This window comes from Cyclopterus lumpus, chromosome 13 (assembly GCF_009769545.1).
Source record: "Cyclopterus lumpus isolate fCycLum1 chromosome 13, fCycLum1.pri, whole genome shotgun sequence".
NCBI classification, from domain to species: Eukaryota; Metazoa; Chordata; class Actinopteri; order Perciformes; family Cyclopteridae; genus Cyclopterus; species Cyclopterus lumpus.
This window is the reverse complement of record NC_046978.1, coordinates 9,594,002-9,621,275: the sequence shown is the minus strand read 5'-3', so window position 1 is coordinate 9,621,275 and position 27,274 is coordinate 9,594,002. Positions and strand designations below refer to the sequence as shown.

The 27,274-nt window shown below is 42.6% G+C and overlaps 4 protein-coding genes across 5 annotated transcripts in view; 1 reads left to right on the top strand and 3 right to left on the bottom strand.

The window, feature by feature from the left end:
- Window positions 1–3,389, bottom strand: part of stard13b (StAR-related lipid transfer (START) domain containing 13b) — a 57,501-nt gene extending 54,112 nt beyond the window's left edge. Inside the window, exons 1-2 of the mRNA XM_034549161.1 lie at window positions 3,303–3,389; window positions 877–1,939 (exon numbers count right to left, since the gene is read on the bottom strand). Coding sequence (XP_034405052.1) covers window positions 877–1,821 — 945 coding nt within the window. The 5' untranslated portion in view covers window positions 1,822–1,939; window positions 3,303–3,389. The remainder of the gene's footprint in view (window positions 1–876; window positions 1,940–3,302) is intronic.
- Window positions 3,390–11,207: 7,818 nt separating this feature from the next.
- hdac12 (histone deacetylase 12) lies at window positions 11,208–13,357 on the top strand. Of its 2 annotated transcripts, none has more exons than XM_034548668.1 (8): window positions 11,208–11,330; window positions 11,413–11,556; window positions 11,780–11,909; window positions 12,028–12,224; window positions 12,315–12,465; window positions 12,657–12,773; window positions 12,848–12,990; window positions 13,115–13,357. In XM_034548668.1, exons 1-8 carry the CDS (start codon window positions 11,247–11,249, stop codon window positions 13,136–13,138), a joined length of 990 nt encoding a protein of 329 aa, XP_034404559.1. In that variant the 5' UTR covers window positions 11,208–11,246; the 3' UTR covers window positions 13,139–13,357. The 2 variants fall into 2 exon arrangements, with proteins under 2 accessions (XP_034404559.1, XP_034404558.1); XM_034548667.1 differs by having other exon boundaries at window positions 11,780–11,939.
- A 177-nt stretch (window positions 13,358–13,534) lies between these two features.
- trmt9b (tRNA methyltransferase 9B) lies at window positions 13,535–18,277 on the bottom strand. Its single transcript, XM_034548646.1, has 4 exons — window positions 18,188–18,277; window positions 16,277–16,476; window positions 15,929–16,102; window positions 13,535–15,547 (listed from the first exon to the last, which is right to left on the bottom strand). Exons 1-4 carry the CDS (start codon window positions 18,223–18,225, stop codon window positions 14,589–14,591), a joined length of 1,371 nt encoding a protein of 456 aa, XP_034404537.1. The 5' UTR covers window positions 18,226–18,277; the 3' UTR covers window positions 13,535–14,588.
- A 5,707-nt stretch (window positions 18,278–23,984) lies between these two features.
- On the bottom strand, window positions 23,985–27,188 carry n4bp2l2 (NEDD4 binding protein 2-like 2). The gene is made up of 6 exons (XM_034548114.1): window positions 27,062–27,188; window positions 25,728–26,755; window positions 25,491–25,615; window positions 24,968–25,056; window positions 24,801–24,877; window positions 23,985–24,703 (listed from the first exon to the last, which is right to left on the bottom strand). Exons 2-6 carry the CDS (start codon window positions 26,753–26,755, stop codon window positions 24,535–24,537), a joined length of 1,488 nt encoding a protein of 495 aa, XP_034404005.1. The 5' UTR covers window positions 27,062–27,188; the 3' UTR covers window positions 23,985–24,534.
- Between the last annotated feature and the right edge of the window lie 86 nt (window positions 27,189–27,274).

Here is a 27,274-nt window from a genome sequence, read left to right as displayed (position 1 = left end):
TACTCCGCCCTCTTTACATGTGCACTATTATCTGCAGACTGTTTAGAAAAGGAGGACAGTTATGCGTTATTGGATATGTTCCCACCAGTTGTAACGAATTTGACAAATATTTATGACTTTAAAAGGGCATCACAAATCAGGGAAGAGGATGTTTACAACCAAGGTAAGCGGTTGTGTTAAAAAGAGACTGAAATGTGCCTTGATTTGTTATAGATTCAGAGAGCCGTTCACTAAAGGAAGTTCAGTGCAATGGGATCTGTCAAAACACTGCTGCCTGCTGAGGGAGAGGAGAGAAAGCAGAGGCTGTTTGTATTCCTTCTGGATCAGCCTTTCAACGGTACAAATGTGAAGTCAGTGTACTCCTACACACTCACAGTATACAAACTATGCATTATCTCACAGTGGAATGATATCAGCTTAATTTAAATGCACAATAAATCCATGTTCTTTTAAAAACAAGGTTTTCAAGATTTCTATAGTATAGAGCTTTCAGTTCCTTTGACTGATTTATTTGATTTACTTGAATTTGGGGTAATTCCTTACCGAACAGTGCCTGTATTAGAACTGTATTACTGTATTATTTTACTGTCTAAAAATGTTTTAGTTGTTTTCCCTTTAGTAGATCATTTGGATTTATTACATGTGAAACACAATTTATATATTAAGCAGAGATAAATTCTCAATTATGCACTCAGGCTTTTCAGACATTTTCCATGGTTTTAAGGTATTTCACATGTGAAAATAAAAATGTGCATTTTATAAGGCAATGTCATTACATGATTTATGACATGTGATACCACATGTGGTATTTGGCCATTTCACGTGCATATTTGTAAGCGGTTCCTAGTGGATGCTCTTAAATGAATAGCAGCATACCTCCTCTCTCCTGGTCTCCACCGCTGCTTTATGACCACAGTTTCTGGCCGTATGGTTGATTTCTGCTCGGTCGCTCACAGCTGCTCTCCTCTTCTGTTTGTCTTTGCTCCTCTGTCTGCGATTGACAACATACTCTCTATTCTGAGGCAACTCTGAGAACACATCGTCGTCGTCACCATCATCACCATCACCATCATTGTGATCCTCCTCCTCCTCCTCCTCCTCCAGTGATGACTCTCCATTGTCATTGACAAAAGCATGGCCGTCAGCCCCCGAGGGACAGGTGTAGTGTGTAAAAGTGATGGAGCTCGGTTTGTGCTTCACAATCCGTGGGAGATCCAGGAATCTCAGGTTTGAATCAATGACAGTTGAAGGGACAGTGAGGGAGGAGTCCAGATTGAGGATGGGACACGGGTCCCCTGGAGGAACAAAGACATGGCCATTTGAGATTGGCTCTAACCTCTCAAAGTGTGTTTTTACACATCCAGAGTTCAAATCTACTGTCTGACCAGCATGATTCTGAAGCACCTGGTCTCCTGCAACTGGAACAGGAAGCGAACAGCAGTTGTCATTTGTCCGAGGTTGTGTGGACACAATACCTGCTTCATGGAGCTGGGCTGAGGCCAGTAGACCAGGGTCCAAGGGTGCTTCACTGAGAATGACTGACTGTTCAGACTCCTGTAAGCACCAAGCGTCATCACATTCAATGTTGTTATGACTGACACAAATAAAACTCTCCTCTAGCCTGTGTATGTCTTCATCCGACCCCAACAGCGAGCTCCGGGCTTCAGGGAGACAATCAGTCCCTCTGTGGTCTGCTGAGCCGTTAGCCAACAGAGCGCAGCTTTCTGAGGTCAACTTCTGTGTTGACAAGGCAATGTTCTGTAATCCTGAACACGTCCAAGACTGATGTCCCTCCAAATTCACCACAGGTGTGATCTCCATTATTGTTGTTTTCTACAGTTTCTCATAATTCAAAACATAAATCCACAGGTACTTGTGTTTGATGTATCGTATGGCCATTTTTATCCAAGATGCTCAGTCAAACCGCGCAGCAGATGACCTGAAATAAACACAAATGAAAATATGTGAATGGCATGTAACACAACAAGCAAGTGAGATAAAGATGATTTCCAAAGACAACACAGGCACAACAAGATTAATTATACATACGGCTTAGATGTCTCTGTGTCCTGTAATTATCGAAGTCTCGCTATACTCCCAGAGTTTTATGTAAAGGTTCTACATCCAGCCCTGAACACCTCTGACAATCCAGTGAGCAGTGTGCTGTGAAATTCGACATCTGGCTCAGGCTGGGCCGTTCAAGTCTGGATCTGTTTCACACACGATCGAGGTGGCATCACTGCACGGAGGAATCCGACTGCTCTTCCCCAGTCGGTGATTTACTACGAACTGCAGCATTCATCAGGGCAGAAGATGCCCTGACTTTAGTTAACCCCTTCATGAAGCCCTTCGTTAAAACACACCTTCGACAGGTTTGAGACATCCGCCGAGACGAAAATGAAATATAAAACACTTGCAATAATGAGCTTATCATCAGGTTCAACCACAGACATTCCTCTGAAGACATTTTCAGGCGGGATAACAGTGCAACTGAACCAATACATTTTGATAATAAACAACCTGCATAAGATCTGCTGAGTCCAATTCGTTTCCCCCCTCATGTTTTAACTACAAACACTTGAGCATATACATAGAAGCCCAGATATTTATATAGAAAACAATCAGTGGGTTTTCTTGAAATTCTCCACACAGCTACATTGATTTCAATTCATTTACACATGTGTCTCTGCTGCTACTGTGGGAAAGCTGCAGTTGGCAGCATCTTTACCATGGCCCTGACAATCCAAACACACACATGGATACATTAGGAAACCTCAGATAAAGCAACCTTGGACGAGGACAAAACCCTGACGCTGAATATGCTTTCATAAATCTGACCGGTTGAAGGAAATACAGTATAAATAATATGTAAATTAGATGGCATATAGTGCCTCCTGTAAAACCTGTGCCTTTGTGGTGAATGGGAAGAGAGCCTACAAGAGATTAGGGTTCCTTCCAAGAAACCCCTCTTTTAAAAAACACCATGGAAAGAGAGTCGCATTATTCTCAAATTAATGCAGCGCAGATTTAAACAGAGGGAAGGAGTCACAGAGTGAAAATTAACTGGCAAGTGTTGACTGGCAAGCCAAGACCACAACTTATTTAGAAGAGTGAAAAAAAATCATCTAGGTTCATTTTCAACAGAAACGTCCCGAACAAGTCCTCTCACGCAGAAACAGCAGCACTTTCTCAACTCGGGAAAGGAGGATTAGCCAAGAGAGGAATAGAGCATTTTAATGTGTTTCTCCATCATAAGCAGATGCCAGTCAGATTCACAGGTAAAGAAGAAAAAAAAGACTCACATGCGGGGTGGAAAGGAAGTTGTCTGTGTTGCCCAAACAGTGTCACCGAGAGCGTATGGCAGAAAAACAAACAGTGGCAGTGAGGCTCACTCCTGTTAGAGCCGAGAGGGTTGGACTGCCCCTTGCAGAGCCACACTTGTGTCCCCATAGGCCTATTCTTCTAAAAAGGCAAGCTTGTCATCACAACCACCACTCCCCTCCTCATGTGTTTCCCCTGGGGGGGCTAGCAGTGACTAAACCATTCAGAATATGCGTAAGAGCAGAGAGTATGTGCTTGTTGGGAGATGGAAAGAGGAGGAGAAAGGAGACAGAGGAGAGGGGGGGGGCAACAGTGGTTGGCAATGTAACACGGTGAACTGGGTTTCCAGCCCTCACAAACAGGCTGTGAGGAATGGCTGACTTCACCGAGCCGAGCTCTGCAGGAGTGAGATGCTCTGCAGCCCTGACCTATCGCTTCAAAACACCGGGCTGAGGAATGCTTTCAAGTCAAGGGGAAAGCTGCGAAGCACCATGATTTACTGGAGCACATTACACAAAGATGAAGGCGATATCACCACAAGAAGCTTTCCTCAAGTTTGTGTTCTGCACAATATTTAAAAAATCTCCAACTGAGGAACGAGCCAATTTGCGAGCGCCACCCCTCTGTCAGTGCATGATTTAATCATGCACTGACAGAATGTGTAATGGTATGTCAGGGCAAAGTACTCTCTATTGATAGTTGATACACAAATATTTAACAATCAAGGAATATCCAAATAATCCAAAACACTTCATTGAGTGAGTGAAAGTGAGAGATGAGCACAGAGCGTAAACACGAGAGGGGCAGGTTTGAACATTTGCGTGTTCATTGGCTGAGGACTTGTTGTTCATTCAGCCCCCTGGGCTGCCCGATAAGACTGAAGGGCTGAAGAAAGAGTTTCTGGGTTCACATTCTGTAAGTCCTTGACTTTTTAGCATTGGGGGGGGGGACTTCATTCATTCATTTGTTTATTCAATTATTCATTCAGTCTCCTCACCAGGAGAGAGGCGGTGAGGCCACGGTCACAAATCATCACTTGTCCTCAGTTTGACCTCTGGCCAGAGGCGAGAAAATGACCGCTGACTAACTTCTCTCATTCATGAAATACTTTGCAATCTGCCAGTGGCTGTCATTCTCTCTTTTCCCCTTTTTTTGTTTCATGAAAACATATACTCACTTTACCCATCAATAAGGCCTCATCTTTATTTAGACTGTACTGACTTGTGTACTTATATATTAACAAGTACTTTTAATAATCCTAAAAGACAAAAAGTAGAAATATCCTGTGGTGTATTTGGGACTGCTCAAGGAGCCTTACTCGACATAGCAGCTATATGCAACAGCCATAAATCCACAGTTTGACCGGTAAGATAAGGTATGTGCGCAAGCCTTTGTTTGTTTCCTTTCTTTTGTTCAGAGTGAGTGACATTCCTGATGTCCTTGTTGGATATCTGTGTTTACATTTCCCCTACTGTCTGAAAGGTTGCATGGAAAGGTTACAGGACGCAAGCGGGAGGTGTGGCCTATGCCAACTAATCATTTAAAAGAATGGTCCCTGAAAACCAAACTCCTTTACATCGGTTCATTTAATTGCTAAAACACAGTTTGAAAAACAGAAGACTAGACTAGATCTTAAAATGCTTTTCTCCCCTAGGCTGTGTACACTCACGTGAATGTGTGCACAGCATAAAGTGTGCTCTAATCTTGTTTACTCTGTCTGAGAGAGGTCACAACAGCATGAAGGTGCATGTGGACGACAGGCAGAAAGGGTGAAACACGGGAACAGAGAGAACATGTCTCTGCGCCTTGTGTCGGCTCTTACAGTAAATAAATAACACCGACTTAAACAACAGGCTGCTCTTAATGAGCCTTTTCTCTGCCTGGTCTATCTGCGCTGAGACAGTCCAAGGCCAGTGGGAGTGAGAACAGCTCACACACAGCTGGATGTTCTCACGCGCTAACCCGGCAGCCTCTTTTCTACCCACACCTCTGGTGGAAATAAAAACAGCCTTGTTTGTGTCACTACAAGAAAAACACTGACTTTACTTCCATGGGGGATGGAGGGCAGAATCAGCACCTGGAGCACGAGGGAGGAAATAAAAGAGGACACGGTCTTTGTAGATTTAGTCGCTTTACACCAGCCAAGCACCAAGCTCTGTCACTTCGGTCAAGTGGGTTCAACTGTCACCGCCATGATTCTTTCTGCCACTTTCACACTCTTCTTGTCAAGAGTTCACAATAATAATTAGCCGTTTGTGTCAATATGGCTATTAACAATAATACGAGTCTATGGCCATGCCAGTGACACTGTACATCTGAACTTGGGCTGAATACTAACATCAGCATGCTAACATGCTCACAGTGACAACACATGGCATGCTGGTGTTTAGCATGTTCACCATCTTACAGAGAGACAGCTGAGGTTGATGGGAATGTCATATGTTTTGCAGTTATTAAGTCATAAATCCAAAGGTTAGGACAAAGTAAAATGTCCCTGATATGAATAGCAGGTCTAAGGAAAGAGGGTGATGTATGTTGTACAGACTATAAAGGCCTTTGAAACAAATGTGTGTTTCGTGATATTGGGCTTTATGAATAAATGTGACTTTGACTCAAATACAAAGCATATTTAGATTTAAATCACATTATCCTAAACATTCCTGAATGTGACATGCTGGGGCATGTGTGGCCATCTGAGCTCTTGTTTTCTTCGTTCTAGTGGTTGAATAGAAATGTTCATCTCCTAAATGTAACTTTTTCCAACTGCAATATGACCTAAATGAAAGCAAGACAAGGGCTCCTGCTGCAGATTACCGCTATGACAACTATGTCAAGACAGTAGGAGGTTGTGAACACGCTGCCAAAGCAAACTGCTAGAGAGGGCAGGCATACATACCACGGCCTGGACGCAGCTCCTCAGCTCAATGCCAACCCATCCAGAAAGAAGCAATGTGAGTGTAAGAGGATATTACTGTTTGTCTCTGGCTGATTTACAGAGCGATAACAATGATAATTTCCCAGTCTGCTCACTTCGGCTGGAAGAGTTTGTACCTGAAAGTACAAAATACTTTTTCAAAGAATGATCAATCTCAATCCAGACTATTTTATTATAACATATTAATCTATCAAACGGATTTTTTTTCTATTTTGGAATTCTTCTGGTCTGTTTGCGTTTTAGACTTTATAAAATATGACAGTATGACAAGTAACATCCGGACTCAAGCTTGTGCAAGATATTTCAGCCGCGAGTACACAAATCCATCTGATACACTGTAAAACGATTCATGAAAACATCGCAGTGCTGCAAATAAACTACAGTTAGATTTGACTAAATATGAACTTTTCACCAATATATTTTATAGCGTGCGCGGATGCTTTGAAGGTTTATGATTTAGTCTCTAACCTAACTGTTAAGTGTATTATGGATATGTTGGAGACAGTACGCTTCAGTAATATTTACTTTAGGGAGCTTCTATAGAATACTTTAATAGAACCTGCAGAGAAAATATCAGTTTGAGATTAGTTAAAAAGACATGATGGTCTAACAAAAAGACGCCGTCGATGTGCATTGTGGGAAATGTAGAAACCTTTTTTGAACGGAATAAAAGTTAAGATGATTCTGCCCCTGGGGCATATTTGTCTGCTATGAGCAACACATCATTATGAAAATGCAATAGTAATCTTTAGAGCAACAAAAACATACAGTTAATAGCAAAAGAAACATGTTACACGTCCCACTAAAGTAAATTAATATTGTGTTACTATTCACCTACTCATTGAAGGGTTTAAGGCTTATGAGAATGTTTTGCAGCGTATGAGGAAAAACACATTCTGCCCTGGCATTTCACCCGCTGTCTCTCGTCTCCCTCGTCCCCTTATCAGCGGTATCAACACATCTGTCAAGATGGGGCAGACATTTTGGATTGCCTGTGGTCTTCACATGGCACAGTGAGGGGAAGAGAATGGAGCCAGCTGTGTTGCTGGAACACGTGGCTGTACGGTCGCGGCTTTGCCTGCCAGCAACGCAACGTGTTACTGCTGCACAGGACAAGAGCGGGTCTGTCAAGGCAGCACACACGGACAGTATGGAAAATCATCACATTTCATCTGCGCCCGCAACATTGATAACATATACATTTCTATCAAAGGATGGTATGTGTAACAGCAAGAACATCTAAATCAGTGTGTTTTTCTTTCCTGCTGTTGCTTGCAGCACTCTTATGTAACATGAACCTCTCAGTACAATACATAATGTAAACATCATTAGAAAACATTCCAGCAATACCACAGTCTGACTCAATATCTCTGCTGCTTTCAGACACCCCATCGGATTCCCAGCATACCACAGACCACGGGGCAGATGTTGTGCATTCTCACTTGCTCTCTATCCCAAGAGCTCACCAAATCATCACAGAGTGGGTACTAAGATAATGGCTTGTATGTTCCCACTATTCAGATTGTGTCAAAGGTTGTTGAGGTGTAAATTAAATATTTAGTTTTTTGGCATAAACGTTGGGAGCTAACTAAAAATACAAGCTATGAAAACTTGCAAATGGGAACAAATGGGATAGCTATAAAGAAGCAAATGTAACAATAATATCAAATGAGAAATCTATGCTTTCTCTCAACATCAACATCCACGATGAAGCTAAGACTGACGAGTTTCATTATTTAATCTGTATTGAGGAGTGTTTCATGCAAAAAGTTGCACACGTCCCAACTGTAGTATCATCATCTAATTAGTGTTCGATTTGAAATCACACATTTTGTTGAATTAATTAGAATCTCAACTGCTTCTATAACACCCCATGAGAGCAATTACTTATATAAATGATGTTTTTTTGCTTTGTTTACTTTCTTTCTTTCTGAGGTTGTCCAATTGTTCAGCTTCGGCTACCAATAGTGTGCCTGAATTCTTTGAATAGTGGAAAAGCTGATGAAATACAAAACACCACAAGAGCATTGTTCCCATTCAAAACTTGACAAAAACCCAACGGATGAACTACTTGCAACGATGATTTTTTTGTCCGTTGTATAAAAAACGCTTTGGGGCTTTGGCAAATATCGTGGTATGATCATATTCTTGGCCTCGCTCCTAATCGTCAACTCTTGGTATTTCCTTGGCTCACACGTTACTGCTGTTTGACAACACATGCGAGCAGCACCCAAGGCTTACCACGCAACAGCCTCACGACAAGATGGCAAAACGTAGAGCAACTGTGAGGACATTCCCAAACAATGACTGGAGAATTTGTCAGATCCAGTGATAACGAGGACAGATGTAAACATTGAGGATAAATTATACTACAGTGCAATGATTTCACAGCACGTATGTGATTATGGGAGGCCAGGGATGATGAGAGGTGAATCAGCTCAGCCTTTTCGGGGGGATTGCCTCAGAGGGAGGAGGCAGCGGGCCGTCACCATTGCACCCAGAGAGCAGCTACACATTAATTCCCTCCAACAACAACCCCTGTCCTGACCTGCTGCAACACGCTCTGCCAGCACTCGCAATCAACCAGCGAATTCCTTCCGCTCTGAGATGTGAGGCGGAGGGTGACGACCGGGGGCTTTTGCGGGCCTCGACGTTGCGATTGTGCTGTTGTGTAATTGACAGGTGTGTTAGTGTCACTCATCCCACCGCCCTCCCCACGCCCATCACTGGGGTCGGGCAACAAGCATGTTTGCTTCCAGGAACGTGAAGATACATGCCAAGATGGCGGGGTTATTCATTCGGTTGGACCGCATTGCGTGCATCAAATCATTGATCACATCTGTGTGCAATTTAAAGACCTACAATATGTGTCCAACGCGTTATTTAAGGCTGGTTCAACATGTGGCTTTTTTAGTTGAAGAAGCTTTAACTCTATCTCCAAAGCAAGGAAACACCTGAGACAGTCTGACTGTAATTTCTGAACACACAATGCTGAGATTTAAAAAACTGTTTTCAGAGGGCAGTCTTAAGTCGGCATGCTATCATTTTGCCCGATGAGAGAAGAGAACATTTGATCAAAACTGAGCAGTTGTCAGCCTCTTCTTTATCTTAGCCAGAAATGAGCTGCAAAAAGCAGCTGCTCTGAGGCAGACTGCTGCTCTCTCACAGCTGACTGTCAGCTGTGGTTTCTCTTTCACTGGTGCAAAACATTAAAGAGGCCAGCGTGTTTGCAGCTTTTAACTCTGACGTCAAATAGTTCAAATAGATGTAAACACTTTACATTTTGTTGACCATTTCCAAATGCATTCTTTGCAGTTATAGATTTTTGGATGTACCGTTACTGTTGTTTCGGTCATTTATTGGTTTTCATTGGTTTCTGTATGGTATAACAATCTATAAGCATATTCTTGAAACTTGCTTGATTCGTGCCATCGGTCACAGTAATCGTCAAGTCTGCATTACAGTTACAGTTCGCATGTACTGTATAGAAGGCTCTGCTCGTATTCCGCATCTCACATTAAGAATGGAAATTGAACAAAAATGAAGACAGATGTTCACTGTGATGGATCAGACAAATGAAACATTTTAAAATTCAGCTACATTCTCAGAAAAACAGAAGCATGGCTTGCAAACCGATTATCGGTGATGTAAAGTAAAGTATCTAAAAAAGATAAGATTAAATATTAGAAATATGTATGTTAATAAATGAAGATAACCGTTATCTATTGCATGAAGCAACCAATGTTTCTTTCAGGATATACTGGGATCTTTCATTGAGACAGAGACTCCCTTCCTTCCTCTCTCCCGATTTCAATTGCCTTTTAAAAAGGTTGAAGTCGGTAATCGATTTCATCTCTCTAATCTCCTCTCTCCATTATGAGGGATTTCTCCTGTGCACCTGGGGCCAACACTCTCATCTTTTTTTCTTATCTGGCAGATTCTCATCTGCCCATGAGCACACTAGCCCTACACAGTGGGGGCTGCACTAATCCCCATTCAACAGACTCTTTATACAGCTACACACACACAGCCGAAAGTACGCCAGACATTGCCTTGAGCTGCCTGCTAGCAATGTAAAACAGTGACAGATGGGAGAGGCAAAAGTAGCCAATCACAGATCATTACAGTGATAAGGAAACTGTGGCATTTTCTAGCAAAAAGGAAAAAAACATCTATTTTTCAACCATAACAAGCAGCAATAGGTCAAAATGCAAGTGAATTATTTGCATCACATCACTGACCCTTTGGCAGAGTTCACTTGAAACTGGACCACGACGTGAGAGTGGTGACAGTGACGGCTCTGAGTGGACATGATTTCAGTGTGACACCATACTTGATCCTCTACCACTGTGATGAACCACCTCGCTCCGGCTTCACAGGAGGGGAGATGAAGGCTGCAGAGGAGGGGGAGGTGAAGATGATCAAACAACGGGGAGGAAATATGATGAATGCAGAGAGAAACTACTCTCATAGCTTTATGTTAATACACTAAAAGAGCGAAAAGTAAAACAAGCTTTGATCATCTGGTGTATCAAGAGGTGGAGAAAAAGTTAAAAAGGGCAGAATGAAAATCATAAATTCATCATGGTGTCTCCACTCACCCTGCCTTTGCTCTCAAAAATAAATAAATGTAAATGCAGAACAATGTTGTCTACTATAATTGTTAATATGTGAGTGTGCTGTGTTTGTTCACATCTTTGTGATTAGTACTTGATTTACTCCTATACTTGCCTGTACTGTTACACTTTGCTGCATTGCACATGGAGTTGCCCTGGTGTGTGACATGATGCACAGATACAGTGAGCACCTTCTTGGAGAGATGGAAGCATTTAACGATCTGAGTCCGACTGATGTTGTTCTTTTCGCCCCCGTCCCAGCAGAGGGCGGTAGAGAGGACGAGCACGGCGGGCACATCCGCCTGCAGCGCGTTTCATAACGCCACTGCGTCACGGGGGACCGGCTCCCTGTTGAGTGGCCGTCGGTGAGAGAGATGGCCCGCTTCACACTCACCTGTTCCTCCAGACGGCTGGTCGTTGCGGCTTTCAGCGGCTCCAGGTGTTTCCGCACTGAACCAGTAAGCGCTTGATATTCAGTGACTGTATGACACGCGCACGCGCAGTTACTCGCATTCAGCGGCGCGCCTCTCCGCCTTGCAGGTGAGGCGTGAATCCAGCGCACTTCCGATAGTTCATCACGGCAAGTACGTGTGCGACCTCCCACCCGGCCACAGGTTCCCCATGGGCAAGTTCCCCCGGGTTCTGCACCATTTAATCCAAGATCAAGTCATTACAGAGAAACAGGTGACTCATTCACATTGTGATTCTTAAATATAATCCACTAGTCCACTGATATTAAAGTCATTTGAACAAACATGTAAAGATGTTACCCCGGGTGCTTGTACAATGTGTTTTTCTTTATAGTGATAACAAACTGCCAGATTAATTAGTAAAAATCATTGTTTCCATTGACGGCACTTATTTTCTCACATTTTCCTGCTAATGAGAATGTCCTTCTTCACATTAGGTGTGGGTCCCTGAAATTGCCTCTAAAGATTTACTCAGCTGTGTGCACACCGAGGAATACCTTAATAACTTCATAAGTGGGAAAATAAATGAGCAGGAACAAAGGAGGACAGGTTTCCCCTGGAGTGAAGGTATAGTGAGCCGCTGTCGATATGAAACAGGTGAGAAGAACATCTGTCGGCGATCTGGCAGCCGAATGGCCCGGAGAGAGATCACAACATGACATGTCTCCTCCTCTGCCGTTGACAGGCGGGACGGTTCTAGCTGCTGAGGCAGCTCTGCAGAGGGATCTGGCCTGCAGCACAGCAGGAGGAACCCACCATGCGTTTCCCAGCTTCGGTTCAGGGTTTTGTCTCCTCAATGACTTGGCAGTTGCAGCCAAATACCTGATGGGCAGCTCCTCGCCCAAAAGGAAGGTTCTGGTTGTGGATCTCGATGTGCACCAGGTAGTGTGAACTTGTCTCTGCTACTTTTAATGTACGAGCCGCTCAACTATTTATGCCAGTGGTGCACCTTTCTTCTGTTGCATCCAACAGGGCGACGGCACTGCGTTTATTTTTAAAGAGGAGCCGTGTGTGTTTACATTTTCTGTGCATTGTGGGAGAAACTTCCCCCTCCGTAAACAACAGAGTGACCTAGATGTCAGCGTGGAGGATGGGCTGGAAGACAAGGAGTACCTCTCCACAGGCAAGTTCACACAGGCCACAATAATAATAATCAGCATCATTGTAATATGTGTTCAAAGTTAAAATCTAGATAGTGTTGCTGTGTTTGAAAGTTGACATTTGTTTCTTTCTTAGCTTAAAAAGAGGCTTAAAATGCTAAATGCTTAAGTCCTGAATGAAGAGTGTGTTTTACATGAACTATGTTCTCTACAGTGGAGGCCCACCTCCCCCAGCTGCTGGAGACCTTCCGTCCAGACCTGGTCCTGTATGACGCGGGTGTGGACCCTCATTGGGAGGATGAACTCAGGCATCTCCGTCTGACTGACCAAGGTGACTGATAGCTCTGACCCCCCCGAGGATTTCCATCGTAAGACTATTTTTGATTGACTGTGCGTATCTCCTAGGGCTGTATCAGAGAGATCTGTACGTGATGAAGACTGTGCTGAGCAGAGGTGTTCCTCTTGCTGCCGTTATCGGAGGAGGATACTCGAGAGACATCGACAAACTGGCCGTCAGACACTCCATCGTTCACAGAGCAGCAACTCAGGTGCAGTACACAAGACTGCTAAAACCAGATGTTTCTCCAAAAGTCTTTACTGTAATGGTCTACAACATGTCAACGGTTTCAGTGAACCAGAGTGGATATGACGTTAATATTCTTCATATTTCAGGTGTGGAATATGAAACCTTTATGACCTAAATCAAGAAGAGCCTCAGAGTCAAACTTGATCTTCAGGAACTGATATTTATATTATTATACTAGTTGTATATATTGTGTACATGCAACTTTACATTTTAGTATTGTAAGAATTGTGAAAATGGTATTCATTCCTCACAGATTCTACCATCTGCTCAGAGTATCTGAGCTCTACTCGGGTATTTTAATACTCCAATACAGAATGTGGTATGTTTTGGCTGAAGAGTGATTAAACTTGCTGTTTACCTCATCAAGATATCAGTACTTACACAGTAGTCTGTAACTAATAAACATTCTGTTATTGAACCGTACATGTTGTGGTTGTGACTAATTGAAAATCTTCCAAATTATTACAGGCACCATTCATGACAGTAAATGCAGCACAACAAAAACTCATGAACAAAAATATTTATTAAAGGAAAAACAAATTCAAACTCAGAAGTATTAACATCAGGTCACATAAGACATTAAAAGGTAGCAATGTCACTCAAGAACAAACAGTTGGTCCACACATACTGTACTGATGAGGATATGCTCCGCCCATAGGTTTCACTATAGCAGCGACATATTTGTAGTACAGTGCAATCTTCATTCACAGTATATGAGGCAGTGCATTTGTTACTTCAACACAACACTGTATACAACTATTACAAACACCAAGGACACACACGCACGTTCTTTGGGACGCTTGAAGAAAACAATGCAGATGCACAAATGGGTTGGAAGATATTCTGCGCCGCTTTGAGCTCTTATGATCGTGGTACGAGATATTACACGAGCAGCTTATAGAGTCCCACCAAGAAGTCCATAACAGATACTTTAGCTCATATTACAGAGTCAAGGGACATGTTAAAACAACATTATATAAGAATTGTACGCTGTAATCAACGCATTAAAACATCTAAGAGCAGGTGGAAGCGTGTACTGTATTCTCACAAATTCCTCTTTGGCAAATATTAAAAGTCCAAAGAGAGAAACGTTTCTTAAAATCTCTCATGCAGAAATACTCTTTTAATTAAAAAGAGTTTAAATAATTAGTGGTGCTGGAGCTCGCTGTGGTTTGGTAATAAAAACTAATGCTTGATACTAAAAAGGTAATACACACTGGACATGTGGATACAGCTTTTTGGTTTTGTGTATCGACAGAATAAATAGTTAAAAAATATGTGGTATACACAACGATGGCCATTGTTGAACACCTCTATCCACTCCTGCAAAACCATTAAAATGATACCATCTAAAATGATATTTAATGCAAGATATGGAACAGTCTGTCACACATCTGGCTCTCGGACTACCAGAAACTATTACTTTACACTAAAGTAGAGAATTGTTTAGTGTTTCGACAATGTCTACACTTTTAACTTAACTTTTCAGTCACAAGAAAGGCATAATCATCAAATGTGTGATTATGTGCTTAAACTTGAGGCAGAGTTGATGACAAACAATCATATTTTCCATAAGTGAACTTTCTCTGCCACAACACACCAGTTGGCATGATCAAAGTAGGTGTGTTTGACATGAAGCTCTTCAACATGATTCTGTATCAGCTCTGCGAGTTCTCCCTCCCTGAAGACGTGATAGTACCTCAGGCAGGAGCCCTCCACCGGCCCCTCGCTCCCCCGAGGACTCCTTGTGCTTTCATGCTGCTCTTTTCCCTGCAGCCCTCCTTTCCTTTCATCTCCAGACTGCTTCAGGTGCTCCTTCTGGAAAGGGACCAGATCCGGCAGGGCCAGAGAGCCACACTCCCGGGCTAAAGATACGGGAACACTCGAGTTCTGTGTGCCGTTGTTGTTGTTGTTGCCGCCTCCAGAATCATTTAGTCCCTTGTGCAGGTCCGTGACGGAGTCAAAGACGTCCTCCTCTGATCCAATCACAGGCGACGGGAAAAAGAAGCTCGACACCTGTTTGATGAGGCCCCGCCCTCTCCCGCGCTGGCTGGCCTTGTTCCCCTCGTTCTCACCCGAGGGTGAAGATAAAGTGCTCAGGTCTCTGGAGAACGACCGGGAGACGGCTAAGCTCCCAAAGTCAAACACAGAATCCAGGGACCTGGAAAAGAACCACAGTCTGTGTGTGCTCTGCCGCGGCGTGGTGCAGGTCAGATCTTCCTCCTCGTCCGCCACAGAAGATGTGCTTCGGACCTTCCTGTGCTTGTCAGCGTTGTCTATGGCTTCGCTCATGCTCTGAGCTGTGGCCCTCCTTCTGGGTTTGGCGTGCTCCCCGGTGAAGCTGGAGGGCGAGTGAGGGTTTGGGTTCCAGGGAACGAAGATGTCCTGTTTCTCAAACTTACGACGTTTCTGCTCCATGGCCCACACGTAGATCATGATGTGTCCACCCACTTGAAGGGTGCGAGCCATCTCCTTTATTGCTCGAATACGACGTTCTTTGGTGGACAAATGATGGATGACTGGGACGAAAAAAAAGCATTAATTTGTCAGAATGAAGTAAGATGATAAGTAGGCATCTGTTTAATTATGATGCCAAGTCGTCACACTCAGAAACTTGCGGTCAACAAAACAAATTTGGTACACTGTGTGTGGCGCACAACAAATTAATAATGTGGGCGTCTGCTGTCGCCTGCGCTCCTAATTGCAGTCTTTTGTTGGGGGACGCATTCATTATCTCACACCGTTGGCTAGGCAACACAAGCTTGCGTTAAACCGATGTTTATCGTTGTTATGAGTTGATTTAATTTGAGGCAAATGGCAGCCACAGCAGTTTGGCCTCATGCATATGAAGTCAACAACATCAAAACCTCCTTCCAACTGCATGTGTGTTTGCCCATTACCTGCAATAGAGAGCACCGCGTCGAAGCAGCCATCTCTGTAAGGCAAGTGCAGCCCGTCGCACATCTGGACCTCGTGTCCTTGGCTCCAGGCAAAGTCCACCAAGGGGTGACAAACGTCACACCCCAGCTTGAACACCTCCTTGTTGATGTGGAGATACTTGCCATTGCCACAACCTGCCAAAGACAGGACAGTCAGCTGCAACACTTGAGACTAATTAGGAATGAAGTGGTCCAATTACATTTTAAAGTACATATTGTGTTTCCATAAAGAAAAAGCACAAACAATGTATTAATGATCAAGTGTGGTGGGATGGCCAAGATGACATCACTGCTGGAGGGGACACCCACCAATGTCAGCCACGATGCTCCCCGGCTGCAGGTCCAGCAGGAACTGTCGGACCTTCGGCCAGGCTTTATAGCGGCTGTCGTTGAAATATGGAGCAATCTTGTTATAGACACTGTGCACATGGTCTCTCTCGAGCTGGCTGGCCGCCTCCTCCATCATGCCCGTCCAGGCTGCCTCATGCGGCGACCTCCCAGTATCATGCCTGCAGGGACAAACGCATCTCACTGCTCGTTTCCAAATGATAAATCCATCAAACGTTCACTATATTCCATTAGGAGAATAAAACATAGCAATGTGGACCCCCTGAAGAGAACAGCGCAGAGGAAACGTTAACCAGGAGACGCACTCCAATGGGGCAGTGTTTACTTTAACGGTCTACACATGCGTTCATGAATAGTCACTCTTCGCACATCCAGTGCCCCGGAAGGACAGACTGATCTTTAGCACGATGAATAAAAAGTCATCAGTCATCAATCATCTGTAACTGTGAAACAAAATAAATGAACCAACAAGGTCACAGGGAGGCGGCAGTCCCCGTCTCACGGAGCAACCAGCTGGTCCATTTCCACAGCCGCCGTGTCAAATAGTTTTTGCCGTAATGCAGAAGCAAAAGGTCAACTCATAAATCAGTGTTGCTGGCGACAAGGTGCAAAACAAACATAGTTTTGGGTCAATTTGCTGCTTTCTTGGGCAGGTTTTTTTCCGCTCTATGTGACCAGCTCATTTGTCATTTTGAATCCCATGTGATGAATGAAAGTTATTAATGTCAACCAGCATGCAATCGTATATCACTGCCACCATACAGCCGGCATATGTTGCAAAATCAATAAGCACTGAAAATATTTAATGATTAAATATTGAATTGTGATCCACTTCACCCTCCATCCACATCCAGCTTCTCTACATTGTGAACACCTGCTCTGAATGGCTTTAGTGTTCTCTTAGATGGCACCACATTTAGACTGTCCTTCCAGTCAACATCTACCTCCGTTTTAAGTTTGATGTAATTCACAACAACAAATCTAATGCAGATGCAGCCTAATGAACCATCTACTGCCACAGTGCACTTTGCTGATGAGGTTATCGAGAAGGAAAGCTATTAGACATTGCTGCTGCTGCCCCCGACCCCCTTTCTTAAAAGACATTTGACTGATACGTCCTTGAATGTAATATTGTCTGGTGACCCGTTGTACACAATGAAAATTACTGGCAACATTAACAGCAGGATATAAGTAACAAAGGCCAGCCTGTGCAATATGAAAATATGATTTCTCTCTATAAACAGCCAGATCCGTACCCTCACAGTGCAATACCGGGCTTGATTGTGTTCTCCTCCGCTGGTAAAAACGGTGTGTGCAGCATCCCCCTTTCCTTCACTTGGACCTATTTCTGGACCACCATCAACTGCATCCTCTCAGCCAAGTGGAAGGAAAACATCTCTTATGCAACGTTGTAAACCTGGCCTTCTTCAGTAGTGTCAGCCACCCCCCCTCTCCCCTCCCCAACACTCTCCACGGCTGACATTATGTAACAGGCAGCTCGGGAGGCTCAAAGCACTGCCTCTGACTGACAATGTGAATTAAAATTAAATCAAGAGGTAATGTCTGGCGTAGAGGACATTCACTGGATGGAGATACAATCTGTCAATACTTAAAGACGTTGCTTTTTTTTTAATGTACCATCCCTGATGAATCTCCACATTTCAAAATATATTTTTGTCACAACACATTTAGGGTATAGCTCACAATATAAGCTTGCCTTTAAAGTCGTACAGTTCTGCACACATCTAACTTTAGACTAAATGTTCCTGGATAACGGAGTCCTCAGGTTAGACCTCAGCAATACTTTTGATAGGATTAATGGTGTTATTATGAGCAGACAGAGCTGCAGCCATGCTGCCAGCTGACACTAACCTGCATGAAGAGGAACCACAGAGAACAGGTTTACCCATCAAGCCTGCCAGCAGTTAATGACTCAACATCAACATGTGGAGAGGAACTTAGAATCCCTTCACCTATATACTGCAATGTATACGCAGACAATATTGAGTTGTGTTATTCATAGGCTATAGAGAGCACAGTCATTGGACAGACAAAGTACAACTTAATTAAATAAAAAATCATTGTTTAATGTTAATTGTATCGGATTTGAAAGGTATTCCAAAGTACAGCCAAATGTATTTACATTTAAGAATGAATACCAGACATGCCATACATTTACTGGATTAAAAAATATATAAATATATGAGACATTAACCAACCAAAACGCAACTCCCACCCTGCAATGAATGCACCGCCGGTGTGAATATGTGCACTTCCTCTGCATCCTTACGATCCATCAAACATACAAAGCCTCTTACCGTACAACGTGTAGCCTGAACCGCCGTACAACTAACTCTCCGGCTCGATACTCTGGAAGTAAATTCCCCTCTCTGATCTAAATGATCGATCGGCCATAATGATCAGAGGCACGCGCTCGACACGGCGGCACCGAGCACCTTATCAAAGACATCGTGAGGACGGACAGCGTGAGCCGTGTGGAGCCGCCAGCAGCGCACTGTCCGCCGGACCGCATTCAAGCCAAAGCACGTTGAGCCCCACACCTGTCAAGGTAGAAGGGAATGACAGCCAGACTTCCGGCGCAATATTTCACAATTAAAGCCGCATTGGCGAGAGAGTCGCCTGAAACTATTACAGTGTACTATTATTGAGTGCTGACCCCACACAGGCAAACTACCCTCTCCCACAACAAATGTTGATGTATGTGTGGACGTAAAAACATTTTTAGATAGTCTTTTAATATGTGTGATTTTCACTCAAAGCACCAAATCATGGAATAATGTCAATGCATAAGTTATGAGATAAAGGCAAAGCAAATGTTAGATGATTAAGATCGTTCATATATTGATAGGAAGAACATAGGCCTATATCACCCATACAATGAAGACAATTCACAAACATGCTTGAAGAATGCCACTAAATGCAATGCCTTTCGTTATTGGCAATTGCATTTAACTTCAGTCCTGTCCAGTATTTACTCAAATGTATGTGTTTGTGTACCGTACACTTTCTACACAGCTGCGAACCACCTGTCATTCTTTCTGGTCAAACTCACACAAGTTCACGCTTTTATTTTGAAGGATTTAGGCCTGGTGTCTCATTGTGGTTGACTTGAGCCAGATGATGAGTCGGTGGTGTATAAAAAGACAACACGCTGTGCGGTTGCAGAACACGGTTGTCATTGGCTGTCAGGGTCACGTGACAACCACAATAAATAACGTGCTCTGTAAACTGAGTATCTAGAACATGGCTAATGTGTATGCATTTAGTTGTGAAACAAAAAAAACATAATTATTTACAAATTTGAGAATTTATTTTTTTGTTGTCATGAGAAACTTCACTATGTGCTTCATTCCCTCTCAGACTCCAAGTCTTAATCTCTATTAAATCCCTGTTTGCAACTGTAAGGGCTGACACCGGAGCACACCATGAGTAACTTCTCCTAATCAGTTTAATTTTAAGACGGACAACAATCTATAGTGTGCAGTTAGCTCACATGGTGGCAAATAGATATACTATACACATGAGGCCTATGACCTGCCTTATTTCATAATCAGAACAATGTATTGTTTGAAGCCATGCAGAGACCATTACATTACATTACATGTCATTTAGCTGACGCTTTTATCCAAAGCGACTTACAATAAGTGCATTAAACCATGAGTCCAAACTCAGAACAACAAGAATCAAGCAAGTACAATTTCTTCAATAACGTTAAACAACAGAATACTATCCGTAAGGGACATTTAAGTGCTACTAAAGTGCTAAACAACAAAGTGCTATCTGTAAGGGACATTTAAGTGCTACTAGAGTGCTACTACGGCTCTACCCTCCCATTGGCACCAAGCATACATACATATAGTGAGCTACAGTGTCAATCAGTGTTCTGGATTTTGCAAAGACATAAATGAAATGGAGGTCATAATAAGTAACAACTGCGTTAATAATAAAATACAAACTATGGTTAGCATTGAGTTAACCAATTTGCATCAGTTGGATGGTAATTAGCACACATTAGCATGTTGTATCCAGTTATTGTTGTCCTCTGCCTCCCTTATGTGCGTCAGCTTTGATTTCATCTGCCCTTTTCGGTCTCTTTTTCGGTTAGTGTCAGTGACTTAATTGTGGCTCATCACTGCCATTCAGCGAGCTCAAAGCGCTCATCACATCTCCCTCACATCATCACCTGCTCTTTTGCATGCTCTGAAAACGCACTCCCACACAGTGGGCCAATGAACAGGGAGGGATGTTGAAAACACACGTGTCTCATAAACAGTGACTCAGAACGCCTCCACCTCCACAGTGCTGCCTTTACTGTCAGCCCGTGTTTAATCTATTCAATCAATAATTTACATAGTAGGCAGGCACACTCCTTCACATTGTTTATGTTTAAAGGACTCTACCATCCCTAAGCATGAATATAGGTGTTTATGGATGGCTGTGAATCTAAATCAGAGGCATAAATAATCTCACAGGTTGAGGAAAACCAAGAGTCTCTCTGGCTGAGGAAACTAAAGCTGTGATAAAGCGAGATGTACGAGAGAAGGAATAGACAAAAACGGAGCCATGTTGTTGTTTTGTTGAGTTTATATTTATATTGATGTATGTTTATACATAAATAAACTGATAAACTGATTCAAGCAAAAACCTCCAAAGAAACCTCCAAAACACAAACACACCAAAATATAGGGATATAAGTATTTTGCACTTGGACCACCTTTTCCTTAGATGTGATTGTTTGTGATTAAAGTGCTCAGGGAGCAGGGACAGCAGAAAGCTCCTCCGCAGATTCCAATGCATGACTTTTCCTGTGTCTGACATCCTGTTGTTAAAACAAAGACTATTAGGTCACTGTTGCACAGATTACAGCTCACGGTCTGCATAACCTCTCTTTTATTTCATTGTTGTCCAAGTTGAAGCAGATAACGACCACTATAAATCACTAATAAAGCATTGGGATTTCCGATGTGTAGTCACAAAGTGATCACGTTGTTTTAAGCTCAGTGTTAAAAACAAGCTTGTCTGTCTTGGGTCAAACGTGTGTATTTGCTCAGGTTTAAAAATAAGAACAATCATGTTTTTTTAGATCTAAATGGGCAGTTCATATCCTTGTCAGTACCCGGCTTTATCAAGAGTTCAAAGCTTTTACTTTAAATTTATAAAAGTCAGCTAACACCCTTCTTCTTGGTTAGAATAATGGTGTCGTTTATTCGATTGCAAATAGATCATTTCATTTTACATATATATATATATATATATATATATATATATATATATATATATATATATATATATATATATATATATATTCTAACAAGAAAGATGGAACCACCAAAGCCTCTGAAATGTCTACGAGGAGCACGGTTCTATACACAAATAAATATATACCACATCATCTTTACAATCTGTCACTGCTAACAGAATTGGGACTAATTGTCATCAACGTCTCACAGTCCTTCTCACTAACTTATGGATCTCTTGTATTGACTGGAAAAGAGACCCATCAGATAGATAGATAGATAGATAGATAGATAGATAGATAGATAGATAGATAGATAGATAGATAGATAGATAGATAGATAGATAGATAGATAGATAGATAGATAGATAGATAGATAGATAGATAGATAGATAGATAGACAGATAGATACTTTATTCATCCCCAGGGGGGACATTTGTTGGGGAGGCATTGGCATCCACACGGGGGACAGTAAACCCATGAAAGCTCCTTTAAACGGCCTCCACATTGTTCCCTTACTCAAGGTCAGCGCTATCTCAAAGGAGATCTACCAAAACAGCTTAGCCTTTATATCTACTAAAAGTCAGAGTTGGTACGACATCTTATTGACCGAGATATCATCAGCTTTTATTTACTAGATCAAAAATTCATTTGGAAATACCACGCCTGGGTCTGTTTTCTTTCATCTTCCTTGGATCTTTATAATTCTACCATGCATATACTCGTTTGCAACATCTGCACTAAAACCCTTTACACACTAATTTAATTTTCCTTTCGAGATTGTAATCAGTTCAACAAAAGGCACCCGTGACTTCACCCACAGATCAAATAAAACGTCCCTTTCTTTGTTTAAAACATCTTCAAATCAGTAGTTCTGTACTTCCTTATTGGTACCTGTTGTAGATTATCTTGTCATGTATGCCCTTTTCTTTCTCCCCAACATTGATACATATAAACTGCAGAAAAAGATGTGATTCACATTATTTCCTTCACCACTAAAAGTCTTCTTGCACATCAGCACTGGGTTCTGTAGATCAAGGTCAGCACTGTGTAAAAAAACCTCCGGAGAAAAGACAGGAAGCTGCGGACAAAAGTACACTGGCTACTGCGATCTGAGTTGTCAGTCGACCTTCAAACACCAAGAGTCATGTTACTGAAGGTTACCAAATTCTACTTTCATTGTTATCCTAATGTTAAAACCCACTGCAAGCTCCTCAGAGGATCCCAGCTGCTGGGTTTGCGAAACACTTTCAAAACCAACTGCACAAAGTCTCATGGAAGTGCTGCTGAAATCGGTGTGTGAGTGTGTGTGTGTGTGTGTGTGTGTATAAACAGGAGGTGGATGAATTCATAGAAATATCAGACGATACAAAACAATGGAGGGACAGTGAATATCACATTGATTGGTTTGAGGAACTTTAAAACTTCCAAATTCAATAACGTGGCAGATGAAAGTAAAAAGAAAATCATCACTCAAGACAAAACAATAAAACAGAAAGATGAACGGTGACCCATGTTTTCACAGAATAAATGAGACTTTAAGAAGAAGAATCTACAGACTCAAAAATGACCACTGACAGTATCAACAAAACACACAAAAAAAGACAAGCTTCATCAAGTTGACTGCAGTTGACTATTTGCAGCGGGGCGACTCAATGAAAATGTGTCTGCTATTCTGTCCACCCCATTCTGTTATTGTGTTAAGCCTCCACACATGTGCTTCACCGATGAACACCAGTGGGAATACAAAGGCCAACTGGGATCCACTGGATTTCAGGAGGGAATGACACTAAATTACCATAACTTTGGAACATCTTCAGACCGTTTCAGATCATCTTTCAATAAATCTTTTGCACAGACTGACAACTGTGTATTTTGTACTTCAAAGTTTACATTGAAAACACATTAGGAATGGATGATTCCTCTGGAGGAATGATCACAGCAAGCAAAACCTATTCCAGTGTTCCCAGGCCCACCTGGCTAATGTCTTAAAGGACCAGTGTGTGGGATTTAGAGGAATCTAGCACTGAGGTTGCAGATAGCAATCAGCTGAATAACTCTCCACATCCCTTTCCAAGCGTGGCAGAAGAACTACGGTGGCCTTCAGGGAATGGAGAAAAAAAACACATGAAACTGCTCCAGTGTTTGGTTTGTCCGTTCTGGGTTGCTGTAGAAACACAGCAGTGCAACATGGCCGACTCCCAGAGGACGCGCTCCCTTTGCAGAACTCATTCTCAGCTAAACAAAAACACTACGATTCTTAGTCAGGTGATTATACACTGATGTAAACATATTTATGAATAACATTATATTCCTGCTAATAGATCCCTCTAAATCCTACATACACTTTGTGAAGGAAACTTATATCCCGCCATATATCCGTGCATCACTCAAATGGAGGAGGTCATCCTATTGAGAATATACAGTCATTTAATACAAGTGCATACACCACAATGCATAACACGCTCCTGCGTGCCTTTAATGTTTGGATATTTGGCACTTCCTGGGGGAGGAATGGAAAATGGCCTTTCCATTACAGGCATTCGGCAAAAAACAACTGCTCGGCTTAAAACCAAAACATGTTGGCGTGACCAAAGAGGTAAATTAACTATGACACTTGTTGTTTACCAGAAAACAACATATAGCAGATCCTCTGCTGATTTGGAGGCCGATCAGGACAACTTGGTTTCGGGGGTTTCCACATTCCCACACAATCAGCTAAAGGACAAGTCTGAAATACCAATCATTACATACAAAAATAAAGCAGATTTCCTTCAAAGCAAAGGCGTTACGTAAGAAAATTTAATTATGAAAACAGTTTGAGAAAAAATGTATCTCTTCCATTACATCAATTTAGAAAAAATAATGATTAAAAAATCTCGTAGAAACAGTAGCTAACTCTATTACAAAAGGTTGTCTTCTTCCAAGCAAATTATTTAGCTGGTAAAATTGCTGTGAAAAACTAACAGAAATCTTGGTTCTTCCTCATCATCTGTGGCTGCTCTGGTTGAGGTCTCTGGGTCACGTGAGCGGGCTCCTGTGATCTCATGACAATGTCTACAGATATTGGAAATGAGAAACGGTCCATCATCTGTGCGATCTTCTCCTGTGGAACACTGTGCTTGTTCCTCCTGGAGGAAAACAGTGCAGTGTGGTGACGTTAGTATCTGTACATTTTAAAAGACTGCACTGGCATGTACATTGAATATGATAATTAAGGAACCGTACCTCTCCAGCTCATAGGGATCACACTTCCAGCTGGTGTCAGGTTCACAAAAGTCCACTTTGTACCCTCTCTCCAAGGCCTGTTAAAATTGTTAGAAATCTGATGAGGATCTATGAAGGCGGTGCAATCATAATCAAACACACAGTTGTATTTAAAATCCCATACCCACCATTTTGACATATGGCTTCATTTCCCAAGCTTGGACATTTGTATTATCAATAATAATGGGAGATTGGCCATCATGCATAGCATCTTTAGCTGAAAGAGAATTAAACACAAAAAAAAAAATTAATTTCTGGCAGGAAAATAAAAAATAAAATCCCTAAAAAATAATTTTCTGATCCGTCATCCACTTTAAGGCGAGCTCAGATTACAGGCGTTTTAAAATCGCGTGGCATCACACACATGAGAAACTTTACAGACGTTCTTCTCTCCGATCTCAAACATGCACAAACTACAAGATATTATTCCGATCATCGTGCCAGAGGGAGCAAAGCACCACCTAGTGTGATCTCACAGGAAAGCAGATGTAAACTAAATGGAGACGGACGTTGTGCAACAACTTGGTAATGCTTTGCATAGAGAAACTTAAATGACCACTTTGTGGTTGTGTGCCTCCGACAAGTTGCAGTTTCCATACAGTGTCTGTCCAAAATGTCATCACTTAATAATTGTATCCTTTTAGACATTACCTCTGTTCAGGTTCCATTCATGTGCTGCACCAAGATGGTCTGGTTCATAGCGGTACCCATCTCTGTAAGCAAAGTAGTCATCTGTGCTCAGTATCAGCCCGTTGGGATGAGCGGAGAGCTTCTCCCTGTGCATTGAAAATAATACGTTACGGATTGGGAGTTTAGAGTTGGAGTTTTAGACTCCTTTAAACTGACAATGCACTTATTTATAATACTCGAGATTACAAAATGACGTACCTGGCCAGCGTTGATTTCCCAGATCCTGGTAATCCCCTCATCAAGACCAAATCCAGGGAAGTTTGGAATGTATTAGTGTTGGCAGGAGGTCGGTAGTCATGGTCCCACGGTTCATTTTCGGAGTCGTATCTCTTGGATCTGTCATAATCTTCAACAAAGTGACACGATTCTTCTTCTCTCCCTCTGGACCATCCAAAATGTACATTATCTGAGTGCGCGTCATAGCTACGAACACGTTCGTCCCTGTCAAAGTGGTATGGAGAATCTCCATAAAAGCCCTGAGAGGGGTGACTGCTTACATTCTGAGGTGGAAAGCTAGAAAATGTTGGAAAATGCGGCTCCTCTTGATATTGGTTGGTCGGGTCCGAACCACTCCAATTTGGATTTGCGGTTGATGGTGGGTTTTGCGGATTTGGGAATGCAGTTGGGGGTGGTGGGCAATGGAATGGGGGTCTGTGAAATCTTGGGTTTGGTGGTCTGTTCAATATTTGAGAATGATGCCATTGGTTTTGAGCAGGAGCAGCTGGCCCCTGTCTTCTGGGGTAGTATGGCTCATTTTGATACCAGTGTGACCAGGACGGCTGTTTCGGCCCACTGCTTTTCTGGTAGCCCTCGGTTCCTGCACGACTGCTCGCGTAAACACCCTTTTCCTCGCTTACCTTCCGAGTCTGCTTGCTCGTAGATGTGTTGATAGGTACGGGTGGTTTCCCTGAGTTACCACAAGCACCATCGTGTGCATCAATCTTCTCAAGCTCTTTGTAAAACTCACTCAGTGTATCTTCAATGTCAGACTTCTTCTTTGTGGCTTTTGAAGGAGGAAACGCTGGACCGATGAAGGTGGTGCTGGTGAGTCCGACCTGCTTTAACGCACGCTCCCTCACACTTCTGTCTGGACTGCTGGAGTGATTGGTCACAGACTTGGCGTTTTTGTCGGCAGAGCCACCTTTTCCATTATCGGTTCTTCTACCCGCACCCACGAAGTTATTCTTTATGCGAGAGGTCGTACATGAGGATCTCGTATGAGACATCTGCATTGGACGACAACAACAGTCATGATAAACATATATGCAACACATGTATGTTATATGATTTAAATTCAACAGTATTTAGTGCAGAGAAAAACACGGTTAATATTCACGTGAGTAGCTTACAGGCAAATAAGTAGATATCTCAGTGAACGGAGGCTGAAACCGAAACTAACTAAAACATTAGGCTAGCGTTAGCTAATGTCACCTCACGAGCTACACAAAAGACGGCGCAAAACACAACTTCGTCAAATATTTACGACCATAATATTGAACATACAGTAAATGTCACTATTCATCGATACTCACCGTGTATATTCAGGACGCATAAATGAAGGAAAAAACGACATTAACGAAAAACAACTGGCACGCAAGTTCCTCATAGCAGGTGCCTGTGTTTACGGAAGTGACGTTCTTCTGCTTCTTCTCTTCATCTGCGGCTTCCTGTTCCTCTGATTGGCTTACCCTGTAACCAGAACTAGCCAATCAGAGGCAGAGTAGGTCTGGCCGGGGAACCAGCTT